Consider the following 17321-nt stretch of genomic DNA (forward strand, 5'->3'; position numbering starts at 1 on the left):
TGGTATGTTTAACATCTTTGCAATCTTCTTATAGCCATTGCCCTTCCTGTGAAGAGAAATCACCTCTTCTCTTGTCTTCCTGGACCATTCTCTTGCCTTCACCATGTTTGTAACCACACCAGTAAATGTCTAGAAGGAGCTGAGTATCACAGTCATTTTAAAGCTGCCTAATTGGTGCTTATTATGCTTGATTGCTGCTCGGTGACATCCACAGGTGTTTTCAATACCTGATGGAAAGCACCTGTATGAACCTCTGTTCTTCAGAGTGGTAGTCTTTAAGGGGTTGAATAATTGTGGCAATGAAGAAACCACATAAGAACCATTTACTACTGTATTACATAAACAATTGATGTCATTTTAGTTGCATTTGGGTAGTTACAACGTCCTTGTAGGATTTGATTCTGAATACAATTCCAAATGTACACTATAGTCCCTAAACCCCTTTACAGCATTGGGGGTTGAATAATTTTGGTCACAACTGTATTTAGTAGCAAGGAAATTTCACGGATGGACTTATTGCACAGGTGGCAACCTATCACTGAGCTCCTGGGAGCGACCCATTCTTTCACCAATGTTTGTAGAAGCAGTCTGCATGCCTAGATGTTTGATTTTATACACCTGTTTCTATGGAAATGATTGGAACACCTAAATAGAATGATTTGGAAGGGTGTCCCAATACTTTTGGAAATATAGTGTATTTCCTTACGATACCACTGGATGACAGGAAACTATACCTTTAAGTGGTTCAAGGTTACTTTATCCAATGCCAGTGAAACCAATTTAAAGAGGTTCCAATGGCTTTTTACCTTCAGTGTACTCATTGGCTGAGGCACAGCAATGGGAGCCAGTGAGGAGGGAGCAGGAGGCAGGACTGAGCCATGCTCTGTGTGCCCCCCAGACACACAGAGCAGGCTCGGGAGCAGTTTGCTCTGGGGTACTTGGCAAGTGGGCGGGGCTAGAAGCAGGAGACTAAGAAGAGAAGGATCATGGCTGCTCTGTGCAAAACCATTGCACAGAGCAAGTAAGTATGATGTGTTAATTTAAATTAAAAAAAAAATCAAGCCTTTAATATCACTTTAATTGTATATCAAATGACTCCCATTAAAGCAAAATTGTAGAATATGCCCATGATCAGAGCGTGTCATGATTCAGAGGCAAATAATGGCCAATATCATGATGTTGCATGGAGACACAAGCAACCTTATACAAGAAAAGGCAGTGCACCAACACAGATACATGAACGATTTGTCATTAGAGCCAACATGCTTTTTAATGTGATAATTTTCATACCATGTAGAAATAACACATACAATTGTTTTAATTTATTTTATTTAGTATTTATTAAAATATTATCAAATCAATACTGTACAAAAATACTTCATACAAATATTTTTTAACATCCTACTGTCAACATTGGAGCTGATTGCTCAATTGATCACCTATGTGCCATTTATGTTTATTGTGTTTAATTTAGAAGTTGTTTTTGCAGCGGTAGGAATTTGATTTTTTTCCTTCTAGATGTTGATAAACATGTCACATGCTTAGCTTCCTTGCTTTTAACATACATGTAGCTATATGCAAGTTTTCTTTTTTCTTTTTTTTTTAATTTTAGAAAGAAGCTTCACACAGTTATTGTCTCCCATACATGGTCTTCTTAGTCTTCATGTTTCATCCAAGTGCAAAGTTTCTCATTTCTTTCAGGACCACTGACCTGTACTTCTGTTCCAAGCTTTCCATATATTCCAGATAATCCCCAACCTGAAATCCACGAATGGCTTCTTCCTATTAAGAAAAAGTCATAATAATTCATCATTGAAACTGTGTATAATAGTGAATAAAGCTACATTTAAAGGCAGATAAGTATGCATCTACACTCATATTGAGACACGACTGACTGACGCGGTTACTGTATATTAATCTTTATATTATTAACAAAAAGGTTATAATACTAAATGTGTACTTGCATTCATTCAAATAATATCCACTCAAGGATATATTCATTTAGCAATACTGATCTCATGTATTAGAGTGTGCAAAATTGGAGCTGCTGACGATGGTAACATTATACTCTTGCTTCTGACAGATATAACACAAGAGTGCTGCTGTGAGGCAAAACATTAGAATGGCAACCCTCAGTGCACAATGGCGCAGTCTCTTTTAATTCATTTCAATGGGCGACTGTCTGAGGTAGAAGCAGGTGCCAGGAAAGTAATTACGCAGGCTATGCACACTGTACGGTCATGTGCATGAAGCTATATGATAGATTGGGTAATGAATAAGCGCTGTCTTTAGCGTGAAACATGTTTACCTTCCAATCCCCCACTGTATTTCCACTGTCTGTATTGGTTTTATCTTGGTTCAATAAAGTGGATTGTTTGGAGTGCAGCCGATCGGACGTCCTTTGTTCTCAAGCTATTTGATGGAGTTGCTGGACATGGCAATATAATTGTGATACTAACACAGGTAATATTGTAATAGTACTGCAGCTGGATGGAATAGTATACCAAATCTGCTGAGAAATGTAGTATTATAATGATTCTTTCGAAGAATGTATTATTATAATAGTGCTGTTCAGGGATGCAATAATGCAAGAGTGGAAACAAGACACACAGCGCTGCTACCCCCTCTCCCTAAACATGTTGAGCGTACATTGGTGCTCAAGCTATCGGCCACTGTAAGCCCTGCAAAATCTGTAAGAAATGTTAGTACTTTGGTAGAATACAAAAACAGACATCCTTTATTAATTAGAACAACGCATCCACACAGAAGGACAACGTGTTTCAGCCGTTAGGCATTTTATGCATTGTTCTATTTAACCTCCCTGGCGGTATTCCTGAGTGTAGCACAGGGTAAAGTTTCAGCACCACAAGCGATAACCCCGAGCTACACTCGGGAATACCTTGCAGTGTTGCTCTGGGATCCCTCAAGCACTTACCTTGTCCTGCGCTCCCGCGATGTCCCCCCTGCAGTGTCCCTGACAATGTCCTCCAGCCGATGCCGGCATCTGTCTTCCAGGTTATGTTACCTGCGATGTCAGGACGTACGGGTACGGAACTGGTGGGAAATTTTAAAATTTTAAAAGCGACATTCACTGAATTCACTAAAATCACATAGTAAAACATTACTGTATCAAAGCATTTCACATACATTTTATCCCTAGTGCTTTGTCCTTGTGCCCTGCCTGCATTTTTACCGTTCTTTCTTCCTTGAAACTGAGAAATGTCCATGGTGTCCAAAAAGAGTCTTTAGGTCAAAAGCGGTTTTAGATCAGCTAGAGAACAGCGATAGTAAATTAGAACTACTTGCAGAATTGAGTGATAATGATTTGTGGGGAAATTCGTCATCAGACACTGAAAATGATTTTGCGACTTTGCTCAGTGATGTGCAAACTTGGCGCTATATTTCAAATTTCAGTGTTTTTGGTTTGATTATATTATTGAATTAAATTTACTATTATTATATTATTATTTTTTATGATTATTAAATTATAATTTATGAGTCCGTGTTTCAAATTGTAACATACCCGGAATGTTTACTAGACTCTTGTTTGGGCAGATTTCAGTGAGTTATTCCTAAAAATTACAGGCCTATAATAAAAAAAACTACATATTTCCATGCAAAAAAATGTACCACTTTGAGCACAGAAATCTGGACATAATCAGACTGCTAGGGAGGCTACCAAAGGCTATCTGCTTGTGGATTCTACTGAAATGCCAGCATTTCTTCAAGACGCAATAGTGCTGTTGAGGGATGTAATATTCTAATAATTCTGCTAAGGAATGTAGTATTATAATGTTTCTACAGTATATAATATTATAATGGTTTTGCTGAGGAAACTAATATTATATGGATGCTGCTTCAGTATGTGATATTATAATTGTTAAGCTGAGGAAAGTTATATTATAATGATGAGGTTGCACTGCTGTATATATTAACAGTACTCCTGCAGTATATAATATTATCATGGTTCTGCCGAGGTACGTAATATTATTTTTTTGCTGCATCATATAATATTATAACGTAATATTGTAAAGTTTCTTCTGCAGTACTCCTGCATTAGATATTATTATAATGATTCTGCTTGAGAGAAGTAATATTATAATACTTCTGCTGCGGTATATATTATGATTGGTTCTGATAGGGGAAGTATTATAATGATACAACTGTAATATAATGGTGCTGAGCTTGCCCCAAAGTAGTTTAGAATCTAACATACCTACCACAGTCATAGAATCACTTACACTAGTAACACACCAGTACACACAGCTGGTTTGTTTAGACACTTACACCTGGTTCAAATATATGCGTCCGTGCGGGCCGTGTTTTGCATGAGCACGAGAGCCCATTCATTTGAATGGACTCCAGTGCCCCGTGACATGCAAGGAAGAAATCCCTGTACTTCTTCTGAAAACGCAGCCCGCACGGGAATCTCGGTTCCCAGTACAGTTGCATTTTCCAGTGCGGGTGGTGTGCCATTAGAATTAATGGCAACCGCCCGCAGGTCAGCATTCTTCTGTGTGGGTGGTGCGGCAGCACGGATTTTCATGCAGATCCGCAGCTGCACCACCCGCACATATGCGCACCTAGCCTTAGTCCTCATGCACACTGGACGTTTTTACAGCGGCTGTTTTTGTCTTTTGAAATTTTTCCACAGTCAGTACATTCCCCAGCATGTTATCCTATGTGTACATGCACACATAGAATGTAATCAAAATTTTTTGGCAGGGACGTTTTTTGGCTTGAAAAAAAACCCAGGACTAGTCGTGGGTTTCTAGATGAGTTGAAAAAATGAGCTTATGCTGAAAAACGCGGCAAAACACGCAAACCGGCATTTTTGGACTTTTTTTTACCAAAAAAACTTTTTTATGCTAAAACAAAAAACATTAAAAGACGCAAACATCGTAAAACATGGGAAAACACCTCTAAAAGTGGCAAAACGCCCCTAAACGCTAATGCAAAAACACTAAAAAAAAGCTGAAAACTCATGCTTTTAACGTGACTTTACACAGCTAATGTTACCAGCGTTATCAAAACACACCGTATGAATGGAGCCTTACCATGTTATCAGTATCTTTTTGCAACCTTTGGAGACAGTTTTAAAAGATGTCTATTAGACCATCTGCTTAATAAATAACACAGGGGGCACTAAAAGGCCGTATTTAATCAGCCTGTAATCACAATGAAACACTCCTTATTGTAATTAGTATATTTGCTGTAGCAGGTAAGGGCTCATGTACACTGCAGCTGATAAACTCACATTTAGGAGCTGTTCAGAGTTTTTTTCAGCAGTCCCTGAACACTATGTCGTTAACAGTCCTTTACAGGCAGTTGAGTTTACAGTCTTTTTTTGAATGCAGAAAACTTGCATTCAGCAGTAGATTTTATCAGCGTTTCAAACGCAAAATGCTTGTAAACGCAGCTAAATGCGTTTATAGGCATTTGCATTTGAAATTTTTTTTAACTCTTCCATTTCCGGATGCTGTCCAGATCCTTTTTCATCATGAAAAATACATGCAAAGCATTTTCCCGGTACTCAAATGGACCTGGTACACCATACTTTGAGGTTCTGCATGAAAAAAAATATGTTAGACACTGCTGCAATAATTTCTGCACAGAAATGAGCTGGAACACATCCAAACACCACAAAAAAAGACAGCTAATCTCAACAAATACTGCTCTCTCTGCTTCTGCTCTCTCTATTGCTTTCAAAATGTCTGAAATAGTTAATTTTTTACTGTTTTCATTTATTATTTATTTCAGGTACTTATATAGTGCCGTCAATTTACGCAGCGCTTTACATATATTTTGTCCATTCACATCAGTCCCTAACCCTCAAGGGGCATACAATCTAAGGTCCCTAACTCACATTCATACATACACAGACTAGGGGCAATTTAGACAGGATCCAATTCACCTACGAGCATGTATTTGGAAACCGGAGTACCCGGAGGAAACTCACACAGGCACAGGGAGAACATGCAAAGTCCAGGCATGCGGTGCCGTAGTTGGGATTTGAACCAATGACCCTAGTACTGCCAGTGGCTAACCATTTAGCCACTGTGCTGCCCAGTGCATTCTGGGCATTTTGGAAGGTCTCCTGAGGTTATCTTAAAATACGTTTCTAAACGCAAGCACTCATAAACGCGGTATGCAAACGCAGCTAAACAGACGTTTTTTTTAATCTACGTTTCCAGCAGTCAGTTTCCTTCGTTCAGAAGTGTCCCGTGTACATGGGACCTAAGGGGTACTTGGGTTTGTATGTGACAGAGTTTAGATAACATATAAAAAGGTGTTCTTCCCTCTCTGTGGCAGAAATTTAGGGCACACAGGGAAACCATGAAAACATGTCAAATAGAAACTCCATGCAGATAGCATCTTTCTCTCTCTTTGAAAACCTTTCTAACTGACAGATATGTATTCACAAATTTAAATTCAAACTCCTCTGTTTGACAACTGCTACTTTACAGTTCATAACTGGGAAGAATAACTGAGAAAAAAAGTATTGCTCCCATGGCATAATTGGAGTTTTTTTGGCTTGGATTCTGCATAAGCTCAACATAATGCAGCACAAAGGTGGGCACAGTGTTTCAGGGTAATGCTGGAAATGGAAAAGTGAGAATATATTTTAGTTATTATTGCAGTCCTCTTTTATAAAATATGTTCCTATCATTTCAAAATGTTGACATTCTCAATTTTTCCATATTAGAATAACTGTATTAATATAGTTATCTGTAGATTGGCCACCAGAGAGAGGTCTCAGTGGTTTCTGGAACCTCCCTGCCTGTGCTTAACCATTGCCGATCCGCCCGCAGTAAATACAATGTGAATGGGCAGCATGTACAGGCAACATCACATATCTATAACTTGGCATATTCTGAGTTGAAGGAGCATGCCCCCCTCCCCCACCACCACCACCAACTCCTGCTGCGATTGAACACAGTTGTATTTTGTTAGTATGTTTCAGCCAATGATTCATGGCTGAGCCCTGCTGATCGGCTGTGCCCAATCACAGCCCAGAGCACTGTGTTGATAACCACACAGGGCTCTGTAAAGAGGGAATGATCTGTCCAGTTTTTTTCTCCATGCAAAACAGGGAGAAGGAGCAAACAGATTATCAGTAAAAAGCATCACATATTATACTCATTAACACATTAGGCACACACTTAAAGGATAAGTTCACCTCAGGGGTGGACTGACCATTTGGAAACTCGGGCACTGCCCAAGGGCCCGGGGTCAGTAGGGGGCCCCATGAGATGCCCCAGGTACCTTTTTCATAGGTTTTTTGGAGTTTGGGCAAGGACACAGGGGCCCCGTGATCCCCTATTGCCCAGGGGCCCCATAAGTTGTCAGTCCGCCCCTGGTTCACCTTTGGAACATGTTACATGTTCCACTTGTAGGGTGGAACATGTAAAATGTTCCCATAGCCACAGCTGTGCCCACCACCCCTCCTCCCTCTGACAAATAGTACAGGGAGAGGTTTCCCAGTACTATCTGTTATATTTGAAAACAGCGCAGCTATGCGGGGCTCCGCCCACACAGCCACATCACTCATTCACAGTGTTCTGTGAATGAGTGCCTACAAGTCCCAACAGCCTTAGCAGCTGTCGGCTTGTGGTTTTCAATGAAATAGCACGGTGCTGTGGCGCAGCATGGTAATTCTTTGAAGCATCCTGTCAGTATATCTGCTTGCTTGTACATCCCGTACAGCAAGCAGATATTATGACAGGTCTGCAGGAGACCTGCATGGCACCAGTGATCTACTGATTGCTGTTGCAAAGCTTTCCAGGCTCCTTTGGACACAAAATAATAAGTGCACATTTTTTTACCTGCAAAAAAATGTGCATTTATTACTTTTGTCCAAAAGGTGAACTTATCCTTTAAATCTTTGATTACCTCGAGATGTTAACCTCTTCCCAACCAGTGTCATAAGTATAGTGACAGTGTATAGTATTATCACTGATCACCGTATTAGTGTCACTTGTGATGTCAGTGTCAGTCAGTTAGTCTACCTCCCGCCCAATGTCAGATTGCCCACTGCACTTACAGTCCTACTATAAGTTGCTGATCACCACAATTACGAGTATAAAAATAAATAAATAAAAATTCCAGCATATATACATCATAGTTTGTAGACGCTACAACATTCACACAAACCAAAGACTTATTGGGATTTTTTTTTACCAAAGACGCGTAGCAGAAAACATTTTAGCCTAGATTTATGAAGAAATTAGATTTTTTTTCTTTTATTAAATATGTTTTATAGCAGAAAGTAAAAAATAGTGTTTGTTTTTTAAAATGTATGTTTCACTTATAGACTAAAAAAAAAACCCAGTAGTGATCAAATACCACCAAAAGAAAGCTCTATCTGTGTGAAACAATTACCAGTTAAATTAGCACAGTGCTAAATAGTAAAAAAAGCCCTGGTCATGAGGGGGGTAAAACCCTCTGGTGGTCAAATGGTTAAAGTGGTAGTTAAGCCACCTGTTTGATTTATACCTACAGGCAAACCTATAATAAGGCTTACCTGTAGGTACAGTAAATATTTTATAAACGTGCACCATTTAGGAGATATTTACAGTGACGGATCCTGCAGACACTCAGTACAGTAAGTTGTCTGCCCATACCCTGTACAGGCAGGCAATTACTAAATAGCATGGAGAATCAATGGACTAAATACAAGTGGAACAAGGTGAACTTAGCCTTCAAAATATAAGACAATGCAAAATTAGAAAAAAAAAAAAGAAAATTCCAGTACTTGTCTGCAATATATGTCTGTTGTCCCCATATTTTAACCCTTTATCTGCTTTCCTACCAAGGCATTTAAAAAAAAAAAATTGCACATATTTTTGCTAGAAAATAAATTTAAACCCCACAAAATACTGTATATATTTTCTGAGAGGAGTGGCCCTCTTCTTTGGCAGTTGCAAAATGATGGCAGTTGCATTTTATTATGTTGCCCGATATTTACATAACCTATTATCAAATATATAATAATTAACTTCAGTGTAAACAAACACAATATTTTGGTAGCATTTTAAACATAGGCTTGTCTTAAGCAAATAGATACCAAACATGTCAAGCTTTAAAATTGTGTGAGCCTATGAAATCTTAAAAAACTATACTCAAAATTGTTCAGGTGATGCTTTAAAAGCCTTGACAGGTTATTACTTTGGAATTAACCATGGATTTTGGCCCCAGAATTACTGCTCTCACTCCAACATTTATGGTGATACCTCACATGTGTTGCACAATTTAGTTTTACATACATGTCTGTACCCTATGGGCACATTTGCATTTGGGTGTGTATGGGGGTGACAGGGATGCTTTTAATTTTTTTATTACTTTAATTTATTTCAGTAACCATGGAATGACAGCTCTGAACCCAGGAGTGACAAAATCCTTATAGGTTCTGGGTTCATTTATCACAAAGAAAATTGGGGAATGCATGTACCCTGAGCTACTTTCCCTATCAGTGCGGAGGCATTTTACTGCGGGCATTGGCGTGCGAGCGCGGGGGGGGGGTTTGGGGTCAACATTCAGAAAAATTCCCATAACAGTGAATGAGAGACTCTAGAACTGCCTGGCACACTTTACTTTGGAGCCAATCACTGGTTAAAAAACCGCATACTGAGCCCCTACAATACCAGGATGTTTATGAACGTACCTTGGTAGACAAAGAGTTAAACACACTGCAAGTGCAAGTGCAGAAAAATACTTTTTAAATTGCCAGTAATGCGCTTCTAACTTCATGTTTGGGCTAACACCAAAATGCCTTTGCTGGACTTAAATCTTGAGTAGTGATGTCAGCTCTGCCTATCAAATCTCCACCCGTCTGTCCCACTCCACATCAGGGGCGGACTGACCATTCGAAAATTCGGGCATTGCCCGAGGGCCTGGGGCCATGAAATGCCCCTGGTACCTTTTATAGGCTTTTCAGTGTGGGCAAGGACACAGGGGCCCCATGATCCCCTATTGCCCGGGGGCCCCATGAGTTGTCAGTCCCGCCCTGCTCCACATTGATTTCTTCCCCAAAACTTTCCTGCCTTTACTTTCAAGAGCCTGTCCACACACTGTGTGTAGAGAAAGGGCTCTAGAGAGATGTAGTTCTGGGGGTGTGCCTAAGTCTTTTAGAACTAAACTCACAGCAGCTGACCCCTGCGAGAATTTCTTGAGCATGTATTAGAGAAGAAAGGGGAGGTTTGAGGTTAAAACTGAGAAATGCCTGGATTTACCCTTTAACAATTCTGAAGTCTCAGCCACACAGGGGGTGGATTGTTTCAGTGGGTCAGCAGACATACACCTGCACTCTGAGAAGGAGCAGTAAAGCACAAGCACTGTGTAACAATGCAAAGCCTGCATACGTAATAAGCAAATTTGTCTGTCCTTATATATAATAAGAGTCTATACAAAGAAACAAAGTTATCAGATCATCAAAAGACATTGAAAACATTTTTTCACATAAAGCCCATTCCTTTTCCATGTATTAAAAAAGCTGCTGTAAAATTGTACATTTCCTTTAAAGTATGTTTGGTGAACATCATATTTCTTTAATTGATAGTTTTATAATTTATAATCATCAGTATTTAAAAAAAAAACTAGAACATCTAGTCTGAAGGCGTAAAAAGCATTAAAATTAGAGTATTAGGGGGAAAAAGTTCATAGCAGTCGTGTTCTTTTTATGCCTCTAGAAAGAGATGTAAGAAGGCATTTGCCTGAAAACATCTCATGGATTGAAATAGGATTGATTTTGCACAGAGCACACAGCTTTTGGCTTTACATCAAAGACTTCTACCTCCCTACCTCTGAATCCATGGATTGGCTGTAAGTACAAGTTCAAAATCCAGCTTTAACAGACATTCAGGCAAATCTATGAAATTATGTACATCTTAAACTGATGTCTCAAAAATAATAAGTTCAACTTTTCAGAAAAGAATAAACATAATCACCTTCACATTGTTTATTGGTTTACATTTAGGTTTTTCTTTTTATATAAAACTTTACTATAGTGCTGATATAAGGATTGAGGCTTTCCTTACTAAATGCAGAATGATATAGTAAATTAACATATTACATAATACCTAACCTGATTACATTGAAAATTAAACACTGAATGTGATTTAAAATATTTCTAAACCAAAGAAGCATTTAAAATGTATGTATAACCCTCCAAGATAGTGTTCACTAGACCATCTCTTGGTATCTGTTGTTGTCTTTTACTTATAAGGAAGGATGTGCTAGCAGTGGCCAACTCAATATGCAAAAGACATACCCCCATCTACATGGATCTTGATCTAATTTTCTCCTTAAGGTCACTCTATTCAACCTCTGGAAAGCACAACTTAATTAATAGATCTTGCTTTTTGGTCATTTTCTCCATGACAGCATGCAGGAATGTTCTTCACATCTGGATTCCAGGCTGCTTATTTGATTTCAGGTCCATCTTTCTTTTTCATGTTTGACAACTGTTCCTTTTTTTTCTGATCATTTAGTCCACTTAAATGTCTGTATGTGGAAATACTAGACTTTGAGTCATAGCTTGGGAGTGCACCTTGCGGAGAAGCTTTCCTTGTTCTATACGAGTCATGAGAGGTTGCCTCAAGAGGTCTACCATCCATGCTTCTCTTTGGGGCACTAGCCCCAATTCACCTACCAGCTATGTTTGAGAGACTCTATTTTAATAGTTTACTTTGAACTACTCCATTGATATACTGTATGTGATGTTGCAAGAACAGGTAACCCCAGTGGAAGATATCCCCCACCTCCAGTTCCAGTGATACTGTAAGAGGTTGGTTTTCCCATCACATTCTATCTCAGTATCAATGTTAACTAGGACAGAAAAGAGAGGATATATATGATATGCACTTCAGTAACATTCAGGCCCTAATATTTTGAAAAGACACAGTTGCCGAATCGAATGTCCAATATTGCAGGACTACTAGAAAGGAGCAGCGCTTCACCTGTTAATACCAGCCTGACGTTTTACTGTGGCACAAGAGCATAAAAGCTGCAACAGCTATGTGGAGGTATATCTGGGTTGTTGTACTTTTTAAAAAGGACAGAGACATTTTACATCAGATATGTCAGTTTTTATAAATGAGACAGTGTAGGCACAGTCAAATCAAAAGAAGCATGTGCGTGTATGTGTCCATGTATGTATGCATCAGATTTTAAATCAAGTAACCTAGGGTTAGTTTTTTTTTAACCTTAAAATAGAACTATAGGCATTTTTTTTTTCCATTTTGGATAAAGCAAGGGAGGGTTAAAGATTTTTCTTTTTGTGTGTGTGTGTCTCCTTGGGGAGATTTCCCTTTCCTGTCCCATAATCAAAACAGGAAATGAGAGAAAATGAGAGAATGAGAGAAAATCCCTGCTAATTAAGGGAGTCTCAAATCCTTCTCTGTTCTATCCAAAACTAAAAAAAATATGCCTTTCATTATATTTTAGAGCATTTTTACCTTATTTTCTTAAGGTAAAAATGCTTTTTAAGATTAGCTCCACCCCAATATCACTGAATACTTACCTGAGCTCAATATTGATCCAGTACTGTTCCCAAGACAAGTATCACTGCTCTCTCTCCTCACTGGACAAGGTGGCAGCAGCGGGAGCCATTGCTGTTGTCAATCAAATCCGGTAAAGAGGGAATTGGGCAGGGCCAAGCCATGCTATGTGTATCTAAGGACACACAAAGCCTGACTCAGGAGTGAGCCTGCACATCTTCCCCCATGACAAGAACTTGCTACAGAGATAGATACTGAAGAGGAGGAGCAGACAGTGCTGGAGGGACCTGAGAAGAGGATGATTGGAACTGCTCTGTGTAATGGCATTGCACAGAACAGGTAAGTATAACATGTTTGTTATTTTAATATAAATGATCCTTCTGTCTACCTTTAACTTTGCTTACTCTATCATAGCAGTCCTATGTGTTAAGCTAGGCAAGCATACCGGCAGTGGAGAAAACAGTGCACATGCTGTATATTCTTAAACTTATATTCTCAACCCAAGAAAATGATCACCCATATGCCCCTGTATTCAAGGGCATTTTTAGATCTAAGCTCTTAGGAGTCATGCCCTGGATCAGTAATTCCCAGCATGTAGTCAAATTGATCTGTTGCCCGACAGTGCCTGCCTTGGTTCAGCACCCATATCACTTCCAGCAGATCCAGTGGTACAGGACCAGCAGGAAATTGTCCTGTTGCTATTCAGGTAAGTAACCACTGATACTAATGATCCCTTTAGTTGCCTGTAAATGACCACCAATTTATGGTGGGGGGGGGCATCCTTCCTTCCACCAGCCACCTATATAAAAGTGGGGGCTTTATTGAACTTCAAGGTAAAAGGAAACCTTTCCAATGACCACCAATAAAAGGGGGTACTTTTACATTGACCACACAACATATAGGAGACCACGAATGTAGGGGGAGTATTTTCAATGACCATCAATGTAATGGGTAATTCCAAACTAACCACCAATGCATTAAGGGCATTTACACTGACTAATAATGTAATAGGGATATTTTGCATGGGGATGAAAAGACTGGATAATCTCCTCATGCATATGGGTGCTTTAAAAATGATCAATGGGAGCAGGTTACTGAACTCAGTTCTGATGAGATTCACATTCATAAGTGAGTAAAGAGTTCAGTAATTTATGAGAAATATATGAGATACACATATTGGACATACAAAGCTGTTACATAGATGTACTTATAAATCTTATCTAGCCTAAAACAGCCAATAATATAGAACAGACAGGACATGAAATGATACAAGAATATATTAAAATTAATTAAGTTTTATTTATTAGTACTCTAAAGCTCACACACACTACGTTCTGAGTGTACAGTCTACTTTAGATCTACCAACATTTCTGTAGTACGGACTTGCCTGATTAAATACAAATTGTACGGAGAGTTTAGTACTCATATTACAGTTTTAATCTAACGGAGATTGTGCAGTCAGATTATAACAAGAGTTTAAAGGATAAATTCATGTTTCGTCAAATGTTACACCAGGGGTGGACTGACAACTCATGGGGCCCCCGGGCAATAGGGGTTTGTCCTTGCCCAAACTCAAAAAAGCCTATGAAAAAGGTACCAGGGGCATCTCATGGGGCCGCCTACTGACCCCGGGCCCTCGGGCAGTGCCCTAGTTTCCAAATGGTCAGTCCGCCCCTGTGTTACACCCATATTCAGGGTGTAACATGTAACATGTTACGAATGGACCACCACCAGCTTCATGTTGTGACAGCTAGCGGGGGACCTTCTCCTCCCTGCTGTCACAATTTTCAAGAAACGGCGTTCTGTGAATGAATGAACGACAAGTCCCGACAGCCTTTGTGGCTATCAGCTTGTAGTTCTCAATGAACTACGCTGAACGCTGTGGTAGTTCATTGATTCTTCCTGTCAGTATACAGCATCTGCTTTCCTGTACATCCCATATTTTCAAGCAGATATACTGAGAGGTCTCGAGGAGACCTGCATGGCACTAGCGATCTGTTGATCGCTGATATAATGCTTTACAAGCTACAGAACTGAAAAATAATAAATGCACATTTTTATACCTGCAAAAAAATGTGCATTCAATATTTTTTGTAAAAAAGGTGAACGTATCTTTTAATGTTCCAAATGCTCCAAATAAATATTTTCATGCCAAAGTTCTTACTACTCTACCTTGTATTCCAGTGCGATCACTACTATGGCATTACACATGCTGACCATTTCCACCAGCCCTGTGATGATGGAGCTTAGAGACTGAATTAGTTCTGTCCATAGGTTGGTGTTCTTGTTCAGCAAAGGCCATGCAATACCTGACCCAGCAGAAGGGGCATTCACTTAAAGTGATACTAAGCTCATACTGTTTTAATTAAATTTCACTTCTCATTCTGTACATTGATGGAAGGAACTGTTATTATTAAAAAAAATATATCAGTACCCTTTTATTTAATTGATATACAGCTGTTACATGACCCAGCTCTTTCGCAGCTTGTCTGCAGGAAAACAATTGCAGGAGGAGCTTCTAGTACTCTGGTGCCAGTCACATGTTCAAACTTAAAAAAAAAACCTGTGTCTTGGAATTACAGGGAGCTGATGCCTCCATCAATCAAGATGTAATATCCCACTCCCATTGTGTTTAGCTGGTGAGTGGGCATGGAGGAAAAAGGAAGGTGTGGACTGTCATTTACCACTGTACACCCCTGTGTGACTCTATAGTCACATGGGCAGCTCATGGTAGAAAATACACTGAAAACTGAGCGTGTGCACTAGCTGCCAACACTGCTCTGCAAAATCCCCAACTGCAGTGGGGACCTGGACAGGAGGGAGAGACAAAGAGCACCAAGATCAACCAGGTTTTTTTCAGAATACAGAAAACAAATCCCATAGTGAGTATGTGAGAATGAACAGTATGTAATACAGCATTTACTGCTAATTTTAATGATGTGGGTTTAACCTCCCTAGCGGTATGATTATGTTGATATTTCTGTGCTCAAAGCGGTACATTTTTTTGCATGGAAATATGTTGTTTTTTTATTGTAGGCCTGTAATTTTTAGGAATAACTCACTGAAATCTGTCCAAACAAGAGTCTAGTAAACATCCCAGGTATGCAAAAATTTGAAATGCGATATCATAAATTATAATATAATAAATAATCATAAAAATAATATAATAATAATACATTTAATTCAATAATATAATCAAACCAAAAACACTGAAATTTGAAATATAGCGCCAAGTTTGCACATCACTGAGCTTAGTCGCAAAATTGTTTTCAGTGTCTGATGACAAATTTCCCCACAAATCATTATCACTCAATTCTGCAAGTAGTTCTAATTTACTATCGCTGTTCTCTAGCTGGTCTAAAACTGCTTTTGACATAAAGGGACACGTTTTGGACGCCATGGACTTTTCTCAGTTTCAAAGCAGAAAGAACAGTAAAAATGCAGGCAGGGCACAGGACAAAGCACTAGGGACAAAATGTATGTGAAATGGTTTGATACAGTAATGTTTTACTATGTGATTTTAGTGTATTTAGTGAATGTCCCTTTTTAAAATTTTTTAATTTCCAGCAGCTTCCGGCCCCCATACGTCCCGACACTCACAGGGACCGGAACCCAGAAGATGGATGCCGGCATTGGCCGGGGACACATCGCGCGAGCGCAGGACAAGGTAAGTGATCGAGGGAATCCCAGAGCAACGCTGCAGTGTAATCCCGAGTGTAGCTTGGGGTTACTGCTTTTGGCACTGATAATTAACCCCGAGCTACACTCGGGAATACCGCCAGGGAGGTTAATCACGCTTTAAAGATCTGTCATGGCTTTTTTTTTCTTCTGGAGAGGGTCTTTGCAAATAAACCAGTTATAATCACCCTGAGTCTCTAGCAGAACAGAAATTAACATAACTCCCAGCTTTTATTACATACAAATGATGGCAAACAAAACCCTTGAACATTGACTATGAGAAGCTGTGCATCCTTAATTCAACAAACCAGAGAATGTTAGTGTCACCAAACTGCATGTGATCATTAACACCCAATCATCAGGCTGTCCTGCAGAAAAAGACAACTCAGTCATTCATTATTTATAACTATTCAACACTGCTTTGAGTGGAGAGTTCATTCAGTCCTACTTAACCATGTTATAAGAGCTGTAAAATACAAAAAGGAAATACAGCACCTCATTAAAGTGGGCATGAAACCAAAAATGTGAAGATTTGCTGTTATTTGTAATATTTAAAACTATTAATTGTGCTTAGGCAATATCTGAAAAGTGTACATTTCAGTGTACTTCCCAGTATACTGTATGAATGTACTGTATGTACTGCCGCTTTGCTTGAGCACAGAGAAATCCAAAAGTAGCATAGTTACAGTTTAGAAGTATTGTCACTTTAGATACCGTAAAACATCTGACGGGTAGAGAGTAAAAAATAAATGATGCTCCTTTGTATACGCACACTTAAAGCATATATTTCACTGCCAGAAATTGTTCCTGTGATTCTAACTGTCTGGGTGAGGTCTGACCACAACACCACATAATATCAGAAGTAAGAGACAGGCATTAACAAGCACAGAAAGGTCAACTCTAAGGATATAATGCAGCTGTTTTCTCCTAACTGTATGTGTGATAAAAGAACTTGGATGGCACACAATTTCCTTCAATTAAACTGTGACAAGACTGAAGTCATGCTTATTGGAACCCACCCCATCAATTATGTAAAGTCAGCCCTGATAGCCTATCTATCCATGACACTGTACTTGAGCTTCAGTCTAAATTGAAAAATCTAGGGGTGATACAGTATTTAATGCTAGTTTAACCTTTGATCCACAA

General features: G+C 39.2%; 1 protein-coding gene across 2 annotated transcripts in view; it reads right to left on the bottom strand.

Annotated features, from left to right (window-relative positions):
* Nucleotides 1-1312: 1312 nt before the first annotated feature.
* TBC1D32 (TBC1 domain family member 32) overlaps nt 1313-17321 on the bottom strand; it is a 471851-nt gene continuing 455842 nt past the window's right edge. For both annotated transcript variants that reach the window (XM_089685349.1, XM_089685348.1), the window contains exon 34: nt 1313-1782. In XM_089685349.1, the coding sequence (XP_089541475.1) occupies nt 1669-1782 (114 nt within the window). In that variant the 3' untranslated portion in view covers nt 1313-1668. The remainder of the gene's footprint in view (nt 1783-17321) is intronic.

The sequence above is a fragment of the Staurois parvus genome, unplaced genomic scaffold (assembly GCF_062004578.1).
Source record: "Staurois parvus isolate SC_StPar_1 unplaced genomic scaffold, SC_StPar_1.0 ptg000372l, whole genome shotgun sequence".
Classification (NCBI taxonomy): domain Eukaryota; kingdom Metazoa; phylum Chordata; class Amphibia; order Anura; family Ranidae; genus Staurois; species Staurois parvus.